At 43.2% G+C, this 21,116-nt stretch overlaps 1 protein-coding gene across 1 annotated transcript in view; it reads right to left on the reverse strand.

The window, feature by feature from the left end:
* LOC120024459 (kazrin-like) overlaps nucleotides 1–21,116 on the reverse strand; it is a 160,710-nt gene that overhangs the window by 53,087 nt on the left and 86,507 nt on the right. Inside the window, exon 3 of the mRNA XM_038968711.1 lies at nucleotides 12,835–12,942. Within this exon, the coding sequence (XP_038824639.1) occupies nucleotides 12,835–12,942 (108 nt within the window). The remainder of the gene's footprint in view (nucleotides 1–12,834; nucleotides 12,943–21,116) is intronic.

Consider the following 21,116-nt stretch of genomic DNA (forward strand, 5'->3'; position numbering starts at 1 on the left):
CTCAGTGATGTACTGGGCTGTACGCACTACCCTCTGTAAGGCCTTGTGGCCGAATGCCAAACAGTTACCATACCAAGCGGTGATGCAGTCAGTCAAGATGCTCTCAATGGTGTAGCTGTAAAACCTTTTGAGGATCTCAGGGCACAAGCCAAATCTTTTCAGTCTCCTAAGGGGGAAGAGAAGTTGTCGTGCCCTCTTCACGACTGTATTGGTGTGTGTGGACCATGGTAGGTCCTTGATGGTGTGGACACTGAGGAACTTGAAGCTCTTGACCATCTCCACTATAGCCCCGTCTATGTGAATGGGGGCGTGCTCGGCCTTTCCGTTTCCTGTAGTCCATGATCAGCTCCTTTGTCTTGCTGACGTCGAGGGAGAGGTTGTTGTCCTGGCACCACTCTGCCAGGTCTCTGACCTCCTTCCTGTAGGCTGTCTCAGTCTCTCAGCCATTGATAGTGCCGGGATGAGTGTGGGTGGGTGAGAGAATATAACACAACACAAACCCTCCCTGGTTGATCCCTGAACAGCATTTCGCAGCACGCGAGGACCAGCAAGTCCTCTTCTCACTCAGGTTATTACAGGACTGTTCCATAATATATGTGAGCATCAATTATGCATTGGCATTGGCTCTCAACTTTACTTAACTTCAACATCCAACGCACAACACAAACAAGATGTTAGAGAGAGCGGACCCTAGGTTTCCCTCCATACAGTATATGTTACAGTTTATGCCTGACTAGTGTCTGCATGTGTAATTCTGCATGTATGAACCCACAAAGAGATTGTGTGTTTGTGTGTGTGTGTGTGTGTGTGATTGTGCAAGCAGGCTCGTTCATGTCTGTGTGTACAGTGAGGGAAAAAAGTATTTGATCCCCTGCTGATTTTGTACGTTTGCCCACTGACAAAGAAATTATCAGTCTATAATTTTAATGGTAGGTTTATTTGAACAGTGAGAGACAGAATAACAACAACAAAATCCAGAAAAACACATGTACAAAATTTTATAAATTGATTTGCATTTTATTGAGGGAAATAAGTATTTGACCCCCTCTCAATCAGAAGGATTTCTGGCTCCCAGGTGTCTTTTTATACAGGTAACGAGCTGAGATTAGGAGCACACTCTTAAAGGGAGTGCTCCTAATCTCAGTTTGTTACCTGTATAAAAGACACCTGTCCACAGAAGCAATCAATCAATCAGATTCCAAACTCTCCACCATGGCCAAGACCAAAGAGCTCTCCAAGGATGTCAGGGACAAGATTGTAGACCTACACAAGGCTGGAATGGGCTACAAGACCATCGACAAGCAGCTTGGTGAGAAGGTGACAACAGTTGGTGCGATTATTCGCAAATGGAAGAAACACAAAAGAACTGTCAATCTCCCTCAACCTGGGGCTCCATGCAAGATCTCACCTCGTGGAGTTGCAATGATCATGAGAACGGTGAGGAATCAGCCCAGAACTACATGGGAGGATCTTGTCAATGATCTCAAGGCAGCTGGGACCATAGTCACCAAGAAAACAATTGGTAACACACTACGCCGTGAAGGACTGAAATCCTGCAGCGCCCGCATGGTCCCCCTGCTCAAGAAAGCACATATACATGCCTGTCTGAAGTTTGCCAATGAACATCTGAATGATTCAGAGGACAACTGGGTGAAAGTGTTGTGGTCAGATGAGACCAAAATGGAGCTCTTTGGCATCAACTCAACTCGTCATGTTTGGAGGAGGAGGAATGCTGCCTATGACCCCAAGAACACCATCCCCACCGTCAAACATGGAGGTGGAAATATTATGCTTTGGGGGTGTTTTTCTGCTAAGGGGACAGGACAACTTCACCGCATCAAAGGGACGATGGATGGGGCCATGTACCGTCAAATCTTGGGTGAGAACCTCCTTCCCTCAGCCAGGGCATTGAAAATGGGTCGTGGATGGGTATTCCAGCATGACAATGACCCAAAACACACGGCCAAGGCAACAAAGGAGTGGCTCAAGAAGAAGCACATTAAGGTCCTGGAGTGGCCTAGCCAGTCTCCAGACCTTAATCCCATAGAAAATCTGTGGAGGGAGCTGAAGGTTCGAGTTGCCAAACGTCAGCCTCGAAACCTTAATGACTTGGAGAAGATCTGCAAAGAGGAGTGGGACAAAATCCCTCCTGAGATGTGTGCAAACCTGGTGGCCAACTACAAGAAACGTCTGACCTCTGTGATTGCCAACAAGGGTTTTGCCACCAAGTACTAAGTCATGTTTTGCAGAGGGGTCAAATACTTATTTCCCTCATTAAAATGCAAATCAATTTATAACATTTTTGACATGCATTTTTCTGGATTTTTTTGTTGTTATTCTGTCTCACTGTTCAAATAAACCTACCATTAAAATTATAGACTGATCATTTCTTTGTCAGTGGGCAAACGTACAAAATCAACAGGGGATCAAATACTTTTTTCCCTCACTGTATATCTATAGGGAACAGCTACCATTAATTAATTGCTGTGAGTTTACATTACAACAGGGTTCAGTGTAGGCATGCCAACTGGAAATAGCAGTAATTTATTCACACTTTTATTATGAGGAGATTAGGCCAGGGAAGGTCCTCTGGAAGAGCAGCAATAACCTGGAGCGACTGCTCAACTTAGAGTCAGTTAGCACTACCAACAAGACCAACGACGCCAACAAGGCCAACAAGACCAACAAGGCCAACAAGGCCAACAAGACAAAGAAGGCCAACAAGACCAACAAGGCCAACAAAGACAATAAGACCAACAAGACCAACAAGGCCAACAAGAACAATACAACCAACAAGGCCAACAAGACCAACAAGACCAACAAGGCCAACGAAGACAACAAGACCAACAAGACCAACGACGCCAACAAGGCCAACAAGACCAACAAGGCCAACAAGACCAACAAGGCCAACAAGACAAAGAAGGCCAACAAGACCAACAAGGCCAACAAAGACAATAAGACCAACAAGACCAACAAGGCCAACAAGAACAATACAACCAACAAGGCCAACAAGACCAACAAGACCAACAAGGCCAACGAAGACAACAAGACCAACAAGACCAACAAGAACAATAAGACCAACAAGAACAATAAGATCAAGACCAACAAGACCAACAAGGCCAACAAGACCAACAGGAACAATAAGACCAACAAGGCCAACAAGACCAACAGGAACAATAAGACCAACAAGGCCAACACGACCAACAAGGCCAACAAAGACAATAAGACCAACAAGGCCAACAAGACCAACAAGACCAACAAGGCCAACAAGACCAACAAGGCCAACAAGACCAACAAGGCCAACAAGGCCAACAAGGCCAACAAGACAACAAGACAACAAGGCCAACAAGACCAACAAGGCCAACAAGGCCAACAAGGCCAATAAGACCAATAAGACCAACAAGGCCAACAAGACCAACAAGGCCAATAAGACCAACAAGGCCAACAAGACCAACAAGGCCAACAAGGCCAACAAGACCAATAAGACCAACAAGAACAATAAGACCAATACGGGCACCAAGACCAACAAGACAAACAAGACCAACAAGGCCAACAAGACCAATAAGACCAACAAGACCAACAAGATCAATAAGACCAATAAGGCCAACAAGACCAACAAGGGCAATAAGACCAACAAGGCCAATAAGACCAACAAAGCCAACAAGACCAAGAAGACCAATAAGGCCAACAAGACCAACAAGACCAACAAGACCAAAAGCTCTAATCTATCTAAACATACTGTAGCTCTTTTCACTCAAACCAGGATGAAGATGAAAGCCGTGCCCAATTCATGAACATCTCCGGGAAAACCACAGTCAAACTAATGGTGGTGCATCCTTCTTCTACACTGACCTCCATTCGCTATGGAGCTGTAACACATTAGACTGGTCCAGCCAGGTGGACTGATCACTGGTCAAGGACTAGGCCTGCAGAGCATGTCATCATGGGCCTGCTGTGAGCTGTTGTTGGAGCAGAGTGCGAGACCATCTCTGATAGTGCCATCTGGCAGCAGCGTCTCACTCTGTCAAACTCATTATCTTTCCTCAACCTCTGGGTATGGAGTAAATCAACAGCAGGAGTCACGCAACACAACCAGCGGGATAAGACTCGGACTCATCCACTCAAATACCACCAGCACGCACAAACACACAAGAGTGAGTAGCAAGTACACACACATGTGCATGCACACACACACATTATGCACGCATGAGCACGCACGCACACAGGCGTGCATGGAGATGCACACACACACACACACACACACACACACACACACACACACACACACACACACACACACACACACACACACACACACACACACACACACACACACACACACACACACAGTCTTATGTAACTTGTCAGGGGGCATACAGGTAAAAAACACAGTATAGATCCTGTCACAGAGACAGTGTCTACCAGGGTTCCAGTTGGACGTGTTGGAGGCTCTCTCAGATAACACCTGAATGAATGGCTGTGTCTGGAGGTTGCCATTTTCTATCAAATGCATTGCAACACATTAAAGGCAAGACATGGGAGGAGGAATTTTAGGTTGAACACTGGGGCAATATGCTGATTGGATAGCAGTTTTAGGACCAGACAGGACTCCAGACAGAACAGGACACAGCTTCCAGAGTACTGGCATGTGAGAGACTGACTGATCATCTCTCAGAGATGTGTGCTATGTTGTCTGAGATGATCGTCACCAAATATCTGCCTAAATACCAGACTCACTCATGGTAGATTAACAGATTAACACGCATATTAATCAACGTACATATCAGATCCAGGTCAACATGCTTATGTAAAGCAAATAAACAAAGGAGGTTCGGAGCCTACTACCATCAATATGTTTTCTAAAATTACACACAAAACATGATTTCTTTACAGTCATTAATGTGTTGCTACTGTAACACAACCTTCATATATACTGTATAATATCATCTAAATGCAACACTACCGAATGATGAGTTGTTCATTTAGTAACTCATTGGCAACGTGTTTACATGACTCATTCAAATTCCTCTCATAAATTCAGTGTGAATATTAAAACGAATGGGTATACATGTTAAAGACGAACTCATGAACTCACACACGCCTCTACTGTAGAAACAGAACTCTGGCTTAAACCAACCGTCACACCAGTGAGTGATCCTCTAAACACACCCCTCTACTGTAGAAACAGAACTCTGGCTTAAACCAACCGTCACAACAGTGAGTGATCCTCTAAACACACCCCTCTACTGTAGAAACAGAACTCTGGCTTAAAACAACCGTCACAACAGTGAGTGATCCTCTAAACACACTCTTCTACCGTAGAAACAGAACTCTGGCTTAAACCAACCATCACAACAGTGAGTGATCCCCAAACACACCCCTCTACTGTAGAAACAGAACTCTGGCTTAAACCAACCGTCACAACAGTGAGTGATCTTCTAAACACACCCCTCTACCGTTGAAACAGAACTCTGGCTTAAACCAACCGTCACAACAGTGAGTGATCCTCTAAACACACTCTTCTACCGTAGAAACAGAACTCTGGCTTAAACCAACCATCACAACAGTGAGTGATCCTCTAAACACACTCCTCTTTCTTTCTCTCACTCACCGGGTGTCCCCTCCTCCCTGTCGGACCTCATGTCCTCCTCCTCCTCCACAGTACAGGCTCCGCTGGGCTCCACGGTCAATGCTGGTGTGTGTTCTCATAGCAGAGGAACCCAACACAGACAGACACCATTCAGAAATACACCGTAGCACTGGGTCCACCCAGACAGGTTACTAGAAGAGTTCCCCTGAGTGCGTGAGTGAGCCTGTTTTCTCTGTTCTCTCTAGCTATCTCCCTCTCTCTCGCTCTGTCATTTGCGCGTTCTATCTCTCAACCCCCCTCTCTCTCTCTCTCTCTCTCTCTCTCTCTCTCCTCCGCCCTTTTCTCTACCTGTTCTGGTACACGCCCAAAGGCAGTTTACATTCCAAACCGCTCTCACCCTTCCTCTTTTTAACACTTCCCAGCTCTCTCTCTCTGGGATCTCTCTCTGGGATCTCTCTCTCTGGGATCTCTCTCTCTCTCTCTCTCTCTCTCTCTCTCTCTCTCTCTCTCTCTCGGGGATCACTCTCTCTCTCTGGGATCTCTCGCTCTCGTGGATCTCTCTCTCTCTCTCTCTCTCTCTCTCTCTCTCTCTCTCTCTCTCTCTCTCTCTCTCTCGGGGATCACTCTCTCTCTCTCTCTCTCTCTCTCTCTCGGGGATCACTCTCTCTCTCTCTCTCTCTCTCTCTCTCTCTCTCTCTCTCTCGGGGATCACTCTCTCTCTCATGGAGGAGGGAGGGCGTACCTGTAGCCTCAGGTGGTAGGACAGGTGGGTCACTGTTATAGCACTCCTACTCCACCTGATGGCAAAGAGTTGAATGCCAGGACTTACTGTACTGTACTATACTGAACATCTCACTTACAGAGAGAGAGAGAGAACAATACACCTGTAGGGACTGTACTTGTGCATGTGACATTAAACTTGAAACTTGAGACATACAGTACTTCCTGGTCACAAATGAAAGTACCTCAAAACAATTCCACACACATCACTGGGGTTGTTAGTGTGAGAACGCAACCCAGGAAGTGCTGGTGTTTTCTCCCAGTCCCAGGGCCCAAGAAAGGGACAGCAGGTGCAGTCAGGTAGAGGAACAGAGATAAGCCCAGCATTGGTTAAAGGAAGTGTAAACAAGACACTGGGGGGGATTCATTTCAGAGGTAAATCTGACTTCCAGCTGGCTATTTTTACTCCTGAAACATTGTAGCTTAGTACTAACGTGTACAGTTTGTATAAACTGAAAGTGTTGTAGTATTATGTTTACTGTATTAGTAATACATAAACTTGCAACTAAAAATGTAACATGCATATTTTTTCCATCCGCAAATTGGTTTAGATATTTCTTATGATTCTGTCACAGAATTTCATTACTTGGCTACCACAAACCTAATATAGTGCTATTTTCTAGTGCTAAGCCTGTACAGAATAATTATGTCTCAAATATAGAATACATATGTTCATATTTAGACTTATGTGTGGGACAGAGTGTGTCACCTATTGCTATTGTAGTAATGAGCACAAGTATGCCATCTATCCTGCTTGTCAGTGGATGATGTTCCAAGTATGCCATCCATCCTGCTTGTCAGTGGATGATGTTCCAAGTATGCCATCCATCCTGCTTGTCAGTGGATGATGTTCCAAGTATGCCATCCATCCTGCTTGTCAGTGGACGATGATCCAATGTGTGTGTTTCATCTCTCAACATGGCCCAAACATCACACACATTTTAGCCAGATGCTTGTCAACTGATGTAATGGATCTGTCAATCACTGACTGACTGACTGACTGGCTGGCTGACTGATTCACTGACTGCTCAAGAATCACAGTCATGTGTCATTCTCATTCTCATTCATCTAACGCCCATTCAGGGTTGTGAGTGTGACAAGAGTTGACTTGTTTCAGCCTTGGTTTCAGTGTAGCTGGAATCAATTGACTGATATTTTTACTTATGGTTACCCTTCTCATGATACTGCTCTTTTGTCTTCATACTCTCAGTCCTCCCATCCTGTCTTTTCACCCCTCATACAGCTATCCTTCATGTCATAACTAAACACATTGATCGTGGACTACAGGAAAAGACAGGCCGAACAGGCACCCATTAACATCGACAGGGCTATAGTGGAGCGGGTCAAAGGTTTCAAGTTCCTTGGTGTCTACATCACCAACAAACTATCATGGTCCAAACATACCAAGACAGTCGTGAAGACGGCACAACAAAACATTTTCCCCCTCAGGAGACTGAAAAGATTTGGCATGGGCCCCCAGATTCTCAAAAGGTTTTACAGCTGCACCATTGAGAGCATCCTGACTGGATGCATCACCGCTTGGTATGGCAACTGCTCGACATCTGACCGTAAGGCGAATGACCCAGTACATCACTGGAGCAAAGCTTCCTGCCATCCAGGACCTACATACAGTTGAAGTCGGAGGTTTACATACAACTTAGCGAAATACATTTAAACTCAGTTTTTCACAATTCCTGACATTTATTCCTAGTAAAAAGTCCCTGTTTTAGGTCAGTTAGGATCACCACTTCATTTTAAGAATGTGAAATGTCAGAATAATAGTAGATAGAATGATTTATTTCAGCTTTTATTTCTTACATCACATTCCCAGTGGGTCAGAAGTTTACATACACTCAATTAGTATTTGGTAGCATTGCTTTTCAAATGTTTAACTTGGGTCAAACGTTTCGGGTACCCTTCCACAAGCTTCCCACAATAAGTTGGGTGAATTTTGGAGAATTCCTCTTGACAGAGCTAGTGTAACTGAGTCAGGTTTGTAGGCCTCCTTGCTCGCACACGCTTTTTCAGTTCTGCCCACAAATTCTCTACAAGATTGAGACATAACGATGGTCATTATGGCCAAACAGTTCTATTTTTGTTTCATCAGACCAGAGGACATTTCTCCAAAAAAGTACGATCTTTGTCCCCATGTGCAGTTGCAAACTGTAGTCTGGCTTTTTTATGGCGGTTTTGGAGCAGTGGCTTCTTCCTTCCTGAGCGGCCTTTCAGGTAATGTCGATATAGGACTCATTTTACTGTGGATATAGATACTTTTGTACCTGTTTCCTCCAGCATCTTCACAAGGTCCTTTGCTGTTGTTCTGGGATTGATTTGCACTTTTCGCACCAAAGTACGTTCCTCTCTAGGAGACAGAACGCGTCTCCTTCCGGAGCGGTATGACGGCTGCGTGGTTCCATGGTGTTTATACTTGCGTACTATTGTTTGTACAGATGAACGTGGTACCTTGAGGCATTTGGAAATTGCTCCCAAGGATGAACCAGACTTGTGGAGGTCTACAATTTGTGGAGGTTGTGGAGGTCTACAGACTTGTGGAAGTCTTGGCTGATTTCTTTAGATTTTCCCATGATGTCAAGCAAAGAGGCACTGAGTTTGAAGGTAGACCTGGAAATACATCCACAGGTACACCTCCAATGGAGGAATTTTTCTGGAATTTTCCAAGTTGTATAAAGCCACAGTCAGTTTAGTGTATGTAAACTTCTGACCCACTGGAACTGTGATACAGTGAATTATAAGTGAAATAATCTGTTTGTAAACAATTGTTGGAAAAATTGTCCTAACCGACTTGCCAAAACTATAGTTTGTTAAAAATACATTTGTGGAGTCCGTAAAAAACGAGTTTTAATGACTCGAACATAAGTGTATGTACATTTCCGACTTCAACTGCACTGTAATAGGCGGTGTCAGAGACTCCAGTCACCCAAGTTGTAGACTGTTTTCTCTGCTACCGCACAGCAAGCGGTACCAGAGCGCCAAGTCTCAGACCAAAAGGCTCCTCAACAGCTTCTACCCCCAAGCCATTAGACTGCTGAAGTCAGAAATTCCTAAACCCCCCCCCCCCCTGTACACTGCTGCTACTCACTGTTTGTTTGTTATCTATGCATAGTCACTTCGCCCCCACCTACATGTACAGGTTACCTCAACTAGCCTGTACCCCCGCACACTGACTCTGTACCGGTGCCCCCTGTATATAGCCTTGTTATTGTTATTCTTATTGTGTTACTTCTTATTTTCACTTTTTATTTTAGCCTACATGGTAAATATTGTCTTCTTCTTGAACTGCACTGTTGGTTAAGGGCTTGTAAGTAAGCATTTCACGGTACACTTGTTGTATTTGGCACATGTGACAATAAAGTTTGATTTGATTTGCATTGGTGTTTGTTCTTCACTGGTTGTCCTTTTCTTGTGGCAACAGGTCACAAATCTTGCTGCTGTGATTACACACTGGTATTTCACCTAATAGATATTGGAGTTAATCAAAATTGGATTTGTTTTCAAATTCTTTGTTGGTCTGTGTACTCTTAGGGAAATACATGTCTCTAATATGGTCATACATTTGGCAAGAGGTTAGGAAGTGCAGCTCAGTTTCCACATTTTGTGGGCAGTGTGCACATAGCCTGTCTTCTCTTCGTCTACAGCGACCTTTCTCAATAGCAAGGCTATGCTCACTGAATCTGTACATAGTCAAAGCTTTTCTTAAAACTTCTTCAGGATCGGTGTCCCATCTGCGGGACGGTTTAGCTAACTTAGGCTAATGTGATTAGCATGAGGTTGTAAGAAACAAAACAAAAGAATACTAGAACATAGACATATTTGATATGGGCAGAAAGCTTAAATTCTTGTTCATCTAAGTGCACTGTCCAATTTACAGTAGCTATTAGAGTGAAAGAATACCATGGTATTGTTTGAGGAGAGTGCACAATTATGACCTTGAAAATGTATGAATAAACCAATTAGGCACATTTCGGCAGTCTTGATACAACATTTTGAATAGATATGCAATACTTCACTGGATCACTCTAAAACTTTGCACATACAGTGCAACTGTCTAAATTGCGCCTGGGCTAGAATAATTCATTATGACCTTTCTCTTGCATTTCAAAGATGATGGTACAAAAAAAATACAAAATACGGTTGTTTTTTTCTTTGTATTATCTTTTACAAGATCTAATGTGTTATATTCTCCTACATTCCTTTCACATTTCCACAAACTTCAAAGTGTTTCCTTTCAAATGGTATCACGAATATTTCTATCCTTACTTCAGGTCCTGAGCTACAGGGTATTAGATTTGGGTATGTCATTTTAGGTGAAAATTGGAAAAAAAGGGTCAGATCCTTTAAAGAGATTCATTTTGGGTCAGTCACAGTGGTCAGATATTCTGCCACTGTGTACTCTCTGTTTAGGGCCAAATAACATTCTAGTTTGCTCTGTTTTTTTGTTAATTCTTTCCAATGTGCCAAGTAATTCTCTTTTTTTCTGCTCTGCATGCATTATTTGGTGTTTTACGTTATACACAGAGGATATTTTTGCTAAATTCTGTATGCAGAGTCTCAATTTGGTGTTTGTCCCATTTTGTGAATTCTTGGTTGGTGAGCAGACCCCAGACCTCACAACCATAAAGGGCAATGGGTTCTATAACTGATTCAAGTATTTTTAGCCAGATCCTACTTGGTATGTCAAATTTTATTTTATTTTTGATGGCGTAGAAGGCCCTTCTTGCCTTGTCTCTCAGATCGTTCACAGCTTTGTGGAAGTTATCTGTGACGCTGATGTTTAGACCGAGGTATGTATCGTTTTTTTTTGTGTGCTCTAGGGTAACGGTGTCTAGATGGAATTTGTATTTGTAGTCTTGGCAACTGGACCTTTTTTGGAACACCATTATTTCTGACTTACTGAGATTTACTGTCAGGGCCCAGGTCTGACTGAATCTGTGCAGAACATCTAGGTTCTGCTGTAGGCCCTCCTTGGTTGGTGACAGAAGCACCAGATCATCAGCAAACAGTAGACATTTGATTTCAGATTCTAGTAGGGTGATGCCGGGTGCTGCAGACTGTTGTAGTGCCCTCGCCAATTTGTTGATATATATGTTGAAGAGGGTGGGGCTCTCCCTCTTTCTCCTGCACCCCTTCCCTCACTCTCTCACTTCCTCGCTCCTTCCCTCTCTTTCTCTTCACTATCTTATTCTCTCTCCCTTTCTCTCCCCCTCCATTTCTCTCCCTCACCTCCCCCCTCTCTGTCTTTCCCTCTCTCTTTCTTTGCTCCCACTGTCCTCCAGCTGCACCAGATGATTGGTCACTCTGCATTATAAGCACATGAGAGTGTTGATGGAGAGCTGAGAAAGACAGGCATTAAGATATTAATAATTGCCTTGGGAGGGGAAGAAGGGAGGGAAGGAGTGAGAGATGAAGGAGTGACTCAGATAGATACTACCTCTGTCCAGGGCTGATTGAAATGTCATGAGGCTCATTTAATGACCTGAGAGTGTACTTCTAGTGCTTGAAGGAGCAGTATTCGATGAAATGATTACAATTACAATTGTGGAGGACACTCTTCTGGCTTTCTAGCAGCGTGATAAAGAATAATGGGTATCATTAAGTAGGAGAAAATGAAATGCCTACAAGACTTATAGATTGACCAATAAGCTTTAGGTGATCAATACTCTTTATGACGATCCTCCTCAGTGGCCAGTATCATTACTGATCATCCAGATCACAACTAAGAGAGAGAGCCTTTATTCAGAAAGTTCTTTAGAGGGAAAATTAGATGCCATTTACCTCAAAATGAAGACTGTGATTAGAGCAGAAAATGGTCAAAACCACAATACAACAAAGATGAACATCAATAGTACTCTTCTCTTTTCAGATGCTACAACAATAGAATGTAAAGCGGTTACATCTGCCCCTCTCACCCCATTCAGCTCTCCTATCAATGTTTCTCTGTATTGTGTCTGAGCCCAGCACCGTATTGGGTGTATACAGTACAATGCCAAGCAGATCATTAACCCTGTGTGTTGTATACTGTCTGTACATTACAGCCATTTGATTATAGTATCTAACAGTCGGCAGTAAAGCCTTTGTACCCCTGTGTCCAGCCAGCCAGCCATATTGTCAGATTGTTCTCACAGACAGACAGACAGACAGACAGACACAGACACAGACACAGACACAGACACAGACACAGACACAGACACAGACACAGACACAGACACAGACACAGACAGACAGACAGACAGACAGACAGACAGACAGACAGACAGACAGACAGACAGAGACAGACAGACAGACAGACAGGACAGAGACTCACAGGCCTTTGCTCCTGTCTGTGTCCACCCATCTGACATGCTGACAGGTCTTTGTCTCAGTCTCAACTCCTGGCACAAATCACCATGCACACACTTCCTTCCGTCACCAAGGCAACGCCCCGTATTTCCAAGGCAACACCTTACCTTTGTCTAGCGAGGAGTCTGGAGTCCCAAAGTCCATGAGGCTGGAGATCTCTGTCTGGTAACAGATATCGCTCACCACCGACTTCTGCCTGTAATTACCGGCAGGATCTGTCAGAAAAAACACAATAGGACATATGACATCAGACCAACAACAGGGACTAGCATCATTGAGATGTACAATAATGTTATGTTGACAACAGATCTCTTCAGGAAGACGTCTTTCTGAAGAGGAAGGACAGTTATTATTAGCATTTACAAAGCCAAGGGGCATTAACATGACTCACACAGGTGGTGAATAGCTGCGTGTCTGTGTGTGTGATTGTGTGTACATGTGTGCATACGTGCGCGTGTGAAAGAGTGACAGAAAGAGAAAGAAAGAGTGAGCGAGTAATCAAATGAGTCACTGTCTGCGTTAAACTTGTGATGTGATGAAACTTCCATACACACTGCTGAGAGGTTTTCAAAAACAAACAATTATGTTTGAAATTGGCAGAGCCATTATAGATATGAATTGAGTTTGACAGGCACTATTCTAATGAACAATACAGCTAATAGATTTTTGCATGTTTAACAATTGCAGGAGAAATGGGAGGAGGACAATTTTCATACAGATCATCCACTGTCTCATTCCTTTTCACACTTTTTCTCTCATACTGTCTCTATCTTGCTCCGCCAAACTTTTTTGCGTCCAGTACAATGATTTAATGGTTCTGATCGAACTCTGCTGCTTGAGCTCTACAGGTGACGGTTCATCTGCTGTCCGTCTCTATCCTCTCTCTATCCTCTCTCTATCGTCCTCTCTCTCCTCCTCTCTGTTCTCCTCTCTGTTCTCCTCTCTCTCCTCCTCTCTCTCCTCCTCTTATCCACTCTCTCCTCCTCTTTATCTTTCTCTCTCTCCTCCTCTCTCTCCTCCTCTCTATCCTCCTCCTCTCTGCTCCTCCTCTCTGCTCCTCCCCCACTTTCCACTGATAGTTCTGTTTTTATTAACTCATATCATTTTCAGCTCTAAACGTGAACCGAGGAAAGGCACCAGCTAACTCTCATTATAAACTGAATGGTTCAAGCCCTGAATGCTGATTGTCTGACAGCCATGGTATATCAGACCATCACCTAATATCAGACCACTAGGGGCGGCAGGGTAGCCTAGTGGTTAGAGCGGTGGGCTAGTAACTTAAAGGTTGCAAGTTCGAATCCCTGAGCTGGCAAGGTACAAATCTGTTGTTCTGCCTCTGAACAAGGCAGTTAACCCACTGTTCCTAGGCTGTCATTGGAAATAAGAATTTGTTCTAAACTGACTTGCCTAGTAAAATAAAAAATATACCACGTGTATGACAAAACATTTATTTTCACTGCTCTAATTACGGTGATAACCAGTTTATAATAGCAATAAAGCACCTCAGGGGTTTGTGATATATAGCCAATATACCACTGCTAAGGGCTGTATCCAGGCACTCCACTCTGCGTTGCGCATAAGAACAGCCCTTAGCCGTGGTATATTGGCCATATACAACACCAACTCAGGCCTTATTACTTCATTATACGATTCCTTCTTTTCCTCTTCCTCTGCCTAATCCTCCTCCTCCTCCTCCACCACCACCACCTCCTCTTCCTTCCCCACTCCCTCCTCATCATCCTCCACCTCATCCACCTCCACCACCTCTTCATCATCCTCCACCTCCTCCTCCACCGCCTCCTTCTCCTACTCTTCCGGCTATGAGGGACTATAAAAGAAACACATGTTCACAGGAGAGGTGGCAGCAATATTTCTGCATGAACATGAAGTCATTTTCTAGAGCAGGCCCAAAACGTCAAAAAGTGAGATAATTTCTTCAGAAGATAGCGTCCCTGGCATTGATCTGCCGTTCTTCTCGCTAAAGAATAAACGTGTTCCGAGACAGGCTATTCCCATTATGGTCACGTACAGGAGCTCTCGTTGTCTGGTGTACAACTGTATCATGGCAAGACACTGGATCCATTTTAATCATTTAGCAGACGCTCTTACCCAGAGACCCAAGGTTAACCCAAGGTTAAGTGACTTGCTCAAGGGCACATCGGCATATTTTTCTACTAGTCAGCTCAGGGATTTGAACCAGCGACCTTTCGGTTACTCTAAAACGCCAGGCTATCTGCTTCTCCGAACACAACCCTGATCTGTCAGCTAGTTCACAGGCACACCTCTCTTCATCTTCTATTCTGTCGTGTCTCTCTTATGGTGTTCAGCAGTGAAACACTACAGGCTCCATAGCGGAGCAATGATAAACAGGCTTACAGGCAAGAGAATAAAACTAAATCTAACTTTCAACTTTCAATTGGTTGCCTCTTGTGTCTGTCATTCAATTAAGTTATAATGCCAGAGAAGCCGGTGTTTGGAGGATATATTGGCACGGGTGTTGTTAGCAAACCACGCCAATATATCCTCCAAACACCGGCTTCAAGGCCATTATCAGTTTTATACAATGGGTTACCAACATATTCAAATAATGATTGGCATATTTCCATAATTTTTTTATCCTTCCACGAGATACAGTATAGTCCCGACACAAATCTAGGGTTGCTACCGAAGCCGGCTGGTTGTTCGTTCTATTGGTTCAGTTTCCAGAGACGTGGCCCAGTCGTTAAGTATTCTTGTTCTAAATCTATGGACGTGACCCAGTCGTTTGTTCTAAATGTTCCCTTGACATGATGGCTGACAACATTCTTATCCCTTGCTTGCTAGCTAGCCAACTTCAGCTAACACAATCATGTCAAACAGCGCAGCTAGAATAACAACAAAGTAGCTGCATCTGCAATTGTTTATGCTGTTTTCTAGTGATTTTGGGGGGATACATTCATAACATTGAGCTAATGATGTGCGATTTCACCTGGCATAAAAAACTTGCTCTCTCGCCAGGCTGCTGTTCAGAAGAGATAGCCAACTACACAGCTAACAATATCACTTCAAATTTAAGCTGGAATGACAGCAAACTGCATTTTGTGTTTTTCTATTGACATTTCTTCGTATATATCCATAAAAATTATGCTGATTCATTATTTTGACTGGGTGAGAAAAGCTTTCAGCCTGTCTGTCTCGTCCCGACACATTTATTACGATAGGACAGTTGGAGTTGGAAATTCCATATTGAAACAATGTTGCAAATGTCCGAGAGACAAATCTCCGCTGTTGAAAACCAAATGCTAGTCAAAAAGAAATGGGAGATAATGTGTAGATGTTTTTTACAGTGGAGATTTAAAAATTGCCTGGCTGGGCTGATGAGACAGTGGATTGCGCAGTCAGATGCAATAGTGAATACGCATTTCAACGTCATAGCCTTAGCCGTTGGTAATTTAACCAATCAGCATCCAGGAATAGACCCACCCATTGTATAAGCAAGGGATAATCAACAAGAGGCTATGCGTTCTATGGAAAATAACGTGGAAGGTGTGTTCTAACCTTCCACGGAGTTGCATTATTTTCCAGAGAAAGCATAGAGCCACGAGTTGACTTCCCTTTTATACCATGGCTATAATTTAACACCTTTGCCGCTAGAAATGTGTTCAACATCCACTGAAGTAGCTAGCAAGTTTACTAGATAGGACAGTATCTAGTTGCCTTGGTAACCAGACTTGCTAGTTTAGCTAACCAAACCATCCGTCCTAGCTTGCTTGCTATTATGAAAATCCAATTCAACAATGCCAATAATGTTTTCAATTAGACTTTTGCTTTCAAAAGCGGCTCAAACATGTAACATGTAAGAATGAACCATAGCCATTGAATTGTATGGTGCAAATATACCGTGCGTTATTCGCCTTATGTAGCCCCGCCTACTTGACCCAGTTCCATTCGAACACGATTGTGTTGGTGTTTCCGTTTGACAAATTCTGTCAACGCTAGCAAATTATCCCAGAGCGGTGGCTAATAATGGTGGCTAATAATTTAAAAACGTGCATCATTAACACATCTTAACAAATAAACAAAAACAAAACATTGCTCACATTTTTTTTTTTTTGTACCATGTTTTTGTGCTGCTACCATGTTGTGTTGCTACCATGTTGTTGTCATGTTTTGCTGCCTTGTTATGTTGTTGCCTTAGGTCTCTCTTTATGTAGTGTTGTGTCTCTCTTGTTGTGATGTGTGTTTTGTCCTATATTTATATTGTATTTGTTTTTTTAATCCCAGGCCACCATCCCCGCAGGATGCCTGTTGTTAGGCCGTAATTGTAAATAAGAATTTGTTCTTAACTGACTTGTCTAGTTAAATAAAGGTTATATAAATACATTTGGGAACACACACAAATCGCTTCACCAGGAGGAGGGAAAAGGATTGGCATTTTTGAAGGCCGATGTTCAGCTCAGCCAATCAAGCAGCTCTTACCACTCTGCTTGGTCACTTGTATCCAACAAAGGATCAGTAGAGACGGCTAGATGCGCTTGCATCGCTGACCTTGGAAAGTCATGCAGCCTCAATTTTGTGGAAGGTAGGCTAATAATGCACGCTCTAGAATGCTCTTCAAGCCAATCAGAAATGAGTATTCAACAATGCCATAGTATAATACTACATGCATCTAGAGTAGTAGTTGGATAGGGTGGGTTCATATCTAAACTATTACAAAAGCTACTAAATCCAGATGGAGAAAAAGCTGTCTGAAACATTGTACGCTTAAGGTCAATGTGATGATATCGTAGTATTAAAGATAAACATATTCATTAGTAAGGAGGCTATGACCAAAGCAAAAAGGCGCCGGTAGGCAAAAGGCGTCGTTAGTGAGGCAGGCAAAAACTATCATACACGGGAGGAGTAAATGACCAGAAAAATAGAGCTTCGAAGAGAAGTGTGTCAAAAACAAACAATACCTCACAAAGATGGGGTGCAAAGAGCTGAACTAAATAGTGTGTGGTATTGACTGTGAACAGAATGCAGGTGATTGGGATCTGGAGTGTGAGCTGCGTTCAGAGGATGTCACGCGGAGCGGAACAGGTGAACAGACGAGATGAGGTAACCAAGGTATTTATTGAAACACGGGGGGAAGATTGAGTGCAGGCCAGGGGAAGCTCGGGCGAGTTGCTGGAAACCAGGTGCGGAGGCTGGAGCGAGAGGTGTGGGGGGTAAGCAGGTCCGGAGGGGTAAGCAGGTAAGCAGGTCCAGAGGGGAATCCAAGGGAGCGTAGAGTGGGGAATCCAGGACAGAGTAGCAGGACTGACAAGAAGTTGGATTGGAGACAGTGACCAGAGTCAGAGCGGGCAGAACTGTAGCGGAGAGGAAAACAGCATCAGGCAAAGGAAAACAGGCACAACAGGAACAAACAGCTAGAAACATGGACTGACTGGGCAGAGATTACAATGTGGCAGTGGCAGGACTGAGTATTTGTAGAGGTCTTGATTATGGAACAGTTTGCAGCTGGTGGGGAACTGCTGACTCCCGCACACCTGTCTCCACCCACCCACACAATCACACACACAGAGAGAGAGAGGGAGAGAGCACTGGGGCAGTGGCGGCAGGTCAAGGAGACACTGGATGAGCACTAGAGGGCGGGGCAGGAGCAGATGTGACAGGGGATCTATGTGAGTGAGAGTGTGGGCTGGAAAGTGAGCTGCGTTCAGGGGATCTACGTGTATGAGAGTGTGAGTTGGAAGCAGACGTTACAATCAGCCATTTCCAGCTACTATAGTCATTTACAACATTAACAATGTCTACACTGTATTTCTGATCAATTTGATGTCATTTTAATGGAGGTAGCCTAGTGGTCAGAGCATTGGACTAATAACCGCAAGATTGCAAGATCAAATCCCTGGGCTGACAAGCAAATATTCTGTCGTTCTGCCCCTGAACAAGGCAGTTAACCCACTGTTCCTGGGCTGTCATTGAAATTAAGAATTTGTTCTTAACTGACTTGCCTAGTTAAATAAATGTACATGGGTTTTTATAATGTTGTATGTTTTTCCCCCAACCCCACTTTTCATTAATTTGTATAGCAGACCCTCATGCCAAAATCAGTCAAAATATTTTTTGAAGTCAACAAAGCATGAGAAGACCTTGCCTTTGTTTTGGTTTATTTGTTTGTCACTTAAGGTTTGCAGGGTGAATATATAATCTGTCATACAGTAATTTGGTATAAAGCCAATTTGACATTTGCTCAGTACATTGTTTTCACTGAGGAAATGTACTGGTCTACTGTTAATGATAGTGCAGAGGATTTACCCAAGGTTGCGGGATGCATATCCCACGGTAGTTATTGGGGTCCAATTTGTCTCAACTTTTGTGGATTGTGGTTATCAGTCCTTGGTTCCAAATATTGGGGAAGATGCCAGAGCTGAGGATGATGGTAAAAAGTTTAAGTATAGCCAATTGGAATGTGTGGTCTGTATATTTGATCATTTCATTGAGGATACCATCAACACCACAGGCCTTTTTGGGTTGGAGTGTTTTTATTTTGTCCTGTAGTTCATTCAATGTAATTGGATAATCCAGTGGGTTCTGGTAGTCTTTAATAGCTGATTCTAAGATTTGTAATTGATCATGTATACTGTATGTTGTTGCTGTTTGTTCTTTTTTATAGAGCCAAAAAGATTGGAGAAGTGGTTTATCCACACATCTCCATTTTGGATAGATAACTCTTCGTGATGTTGTTTGTTTAGTGTGTTCCAATTTTCCCAGAAGTGGTTAGATTCCATGGATTCTTCAATTACATGAAGCTGATTTCTGATGTGCTGTTCCTTCTTTTTCCGTAGTGTATTTCTGTATTGTTTTAGTGTTTCACCATGGTGAAGGTGTAGACTCAAGTTTTCTGGGTCTTTATGTTCGGAAACCCCGTGTCTGTAACACCGTAAAATATGTGCAACAGCAAGCCTTTTCCTTTTGGACAAAAATTGCAAGAATATGGCGAGTTATGAAGTTATGAAAACTGGGTGTTCCAAGTATACAGATTTGACGATATTCTTGCAGAAAAATGTAATGTAAATGTAAATGTGTCCTTCACGATTTTCCCAAACGTATCTGGGTGACTTCACATTCAATGTCATGTAGCTTGCTCATACCTCAGGTTATCAGTCTGAAACTTTTCACATACACTGCTGCTCTCTTCTGGACACCATTGGAATTACAACCAGAGTGATGGCTAGATTTGGGACCTTTCTGTTGCATTTCAAAGATGGTGGTAGACAGAAAATACAAAAAAAAAACGTTTTTTCTTTGTATTTTCTTCTACCAGATCTATTGTGTTATATTCTCCTACATTCAATTCACATGTCCACAAACTTCAAAGTGTTTCCTTTCAAATGGTACCAAGAATATGCATATCCTTGCTTCAGGGCCTGAGCTACAGGCAGTTAGATTTGGGTATGTCATTTTAGGAGAATAATGAAAAAAGGGGGCTATCCCTAAGAAGTTCGTTAGGATCCAAACCTGTGGGAACTAGTTATGATCAAAAGAACGTGATCATCCAAATCTGTGGGAACTAGTTATGATCAAAAGAACGTGAGCATCCAAATCTGTGTGTAACGGATGACGACTTGGATCAGTATGAACTAAAGCTTCTTATGGCTGCAGGGGCAGTATTGAGTAGCTTGGATGAAAGGTGCACAGAGGTGCCCAGAGTAAACGGCCTGCTCCTCAGTCATAGTTGCTAATATATGCATATTATTATTAGTATTGGATAGAAAACACTCTGAAGTTTCTAAAACTGTTTGAATTATGTCTGTGAGTATAACAGAACTCATATGGCAGGCAAAAACCTGAGAAGTTCCACTTCCTGTTTGGTATTTTTCTGAGGCTGGTAGATTTTCAACCAAGCTCCCATTGAAATTACAGCAATATATGGATGAGTTTTCACTTCCTATGGCTTTCACTAGATGTCAATGGTCAATAGAACTTTGTCTGATGACTCTACTGTGAAGGGGGGCCGAAGGAGACAGGAATGAGTAACCACTGCCATGAGGTGACCACGCTTTGACTACGCGCGTTCACGTGAGAGGCAGCTCCGTTCCATCGCTCAACTGAAGTCAATGTAATTCTCCGGTTGGAACGTTATTCAAGATGTATGTTAACAACATTCTAAAGATTGATTCAATACATCGTTTGACATGTTTCTACTGACTGTTACGGAACTTTTGGACATTTCGTCACGTTTTAGTGAACGCGCTTTGTGACTTTGGAATTGTTTACCAAATGCGCTAACCAAAGTAGCTAATTGGACATAAATAACGGACATTATCGAACAAATCAAGCATTTATTGTGGACCTGGGATTCCTGGGAGTGCATTGTGATGAAGATCATCAAAGGTAAGGGAATATTTATCATGTAATTTCT

Source organism: Salvelinus namaycush, chromosome 2, assembly GCF_016432855.1.
Source record: "Salvelinus namaycush isolate Seneca chromosome 2, SaNama_1.0, whole genome shotgun sequence".
Lineage (NCBI taxonomy): Eukaryota > Metazoa > Chordata > Actinopteri > Salmoniformes > Salmonidae > Salvelinus > Salvelinus namaycush.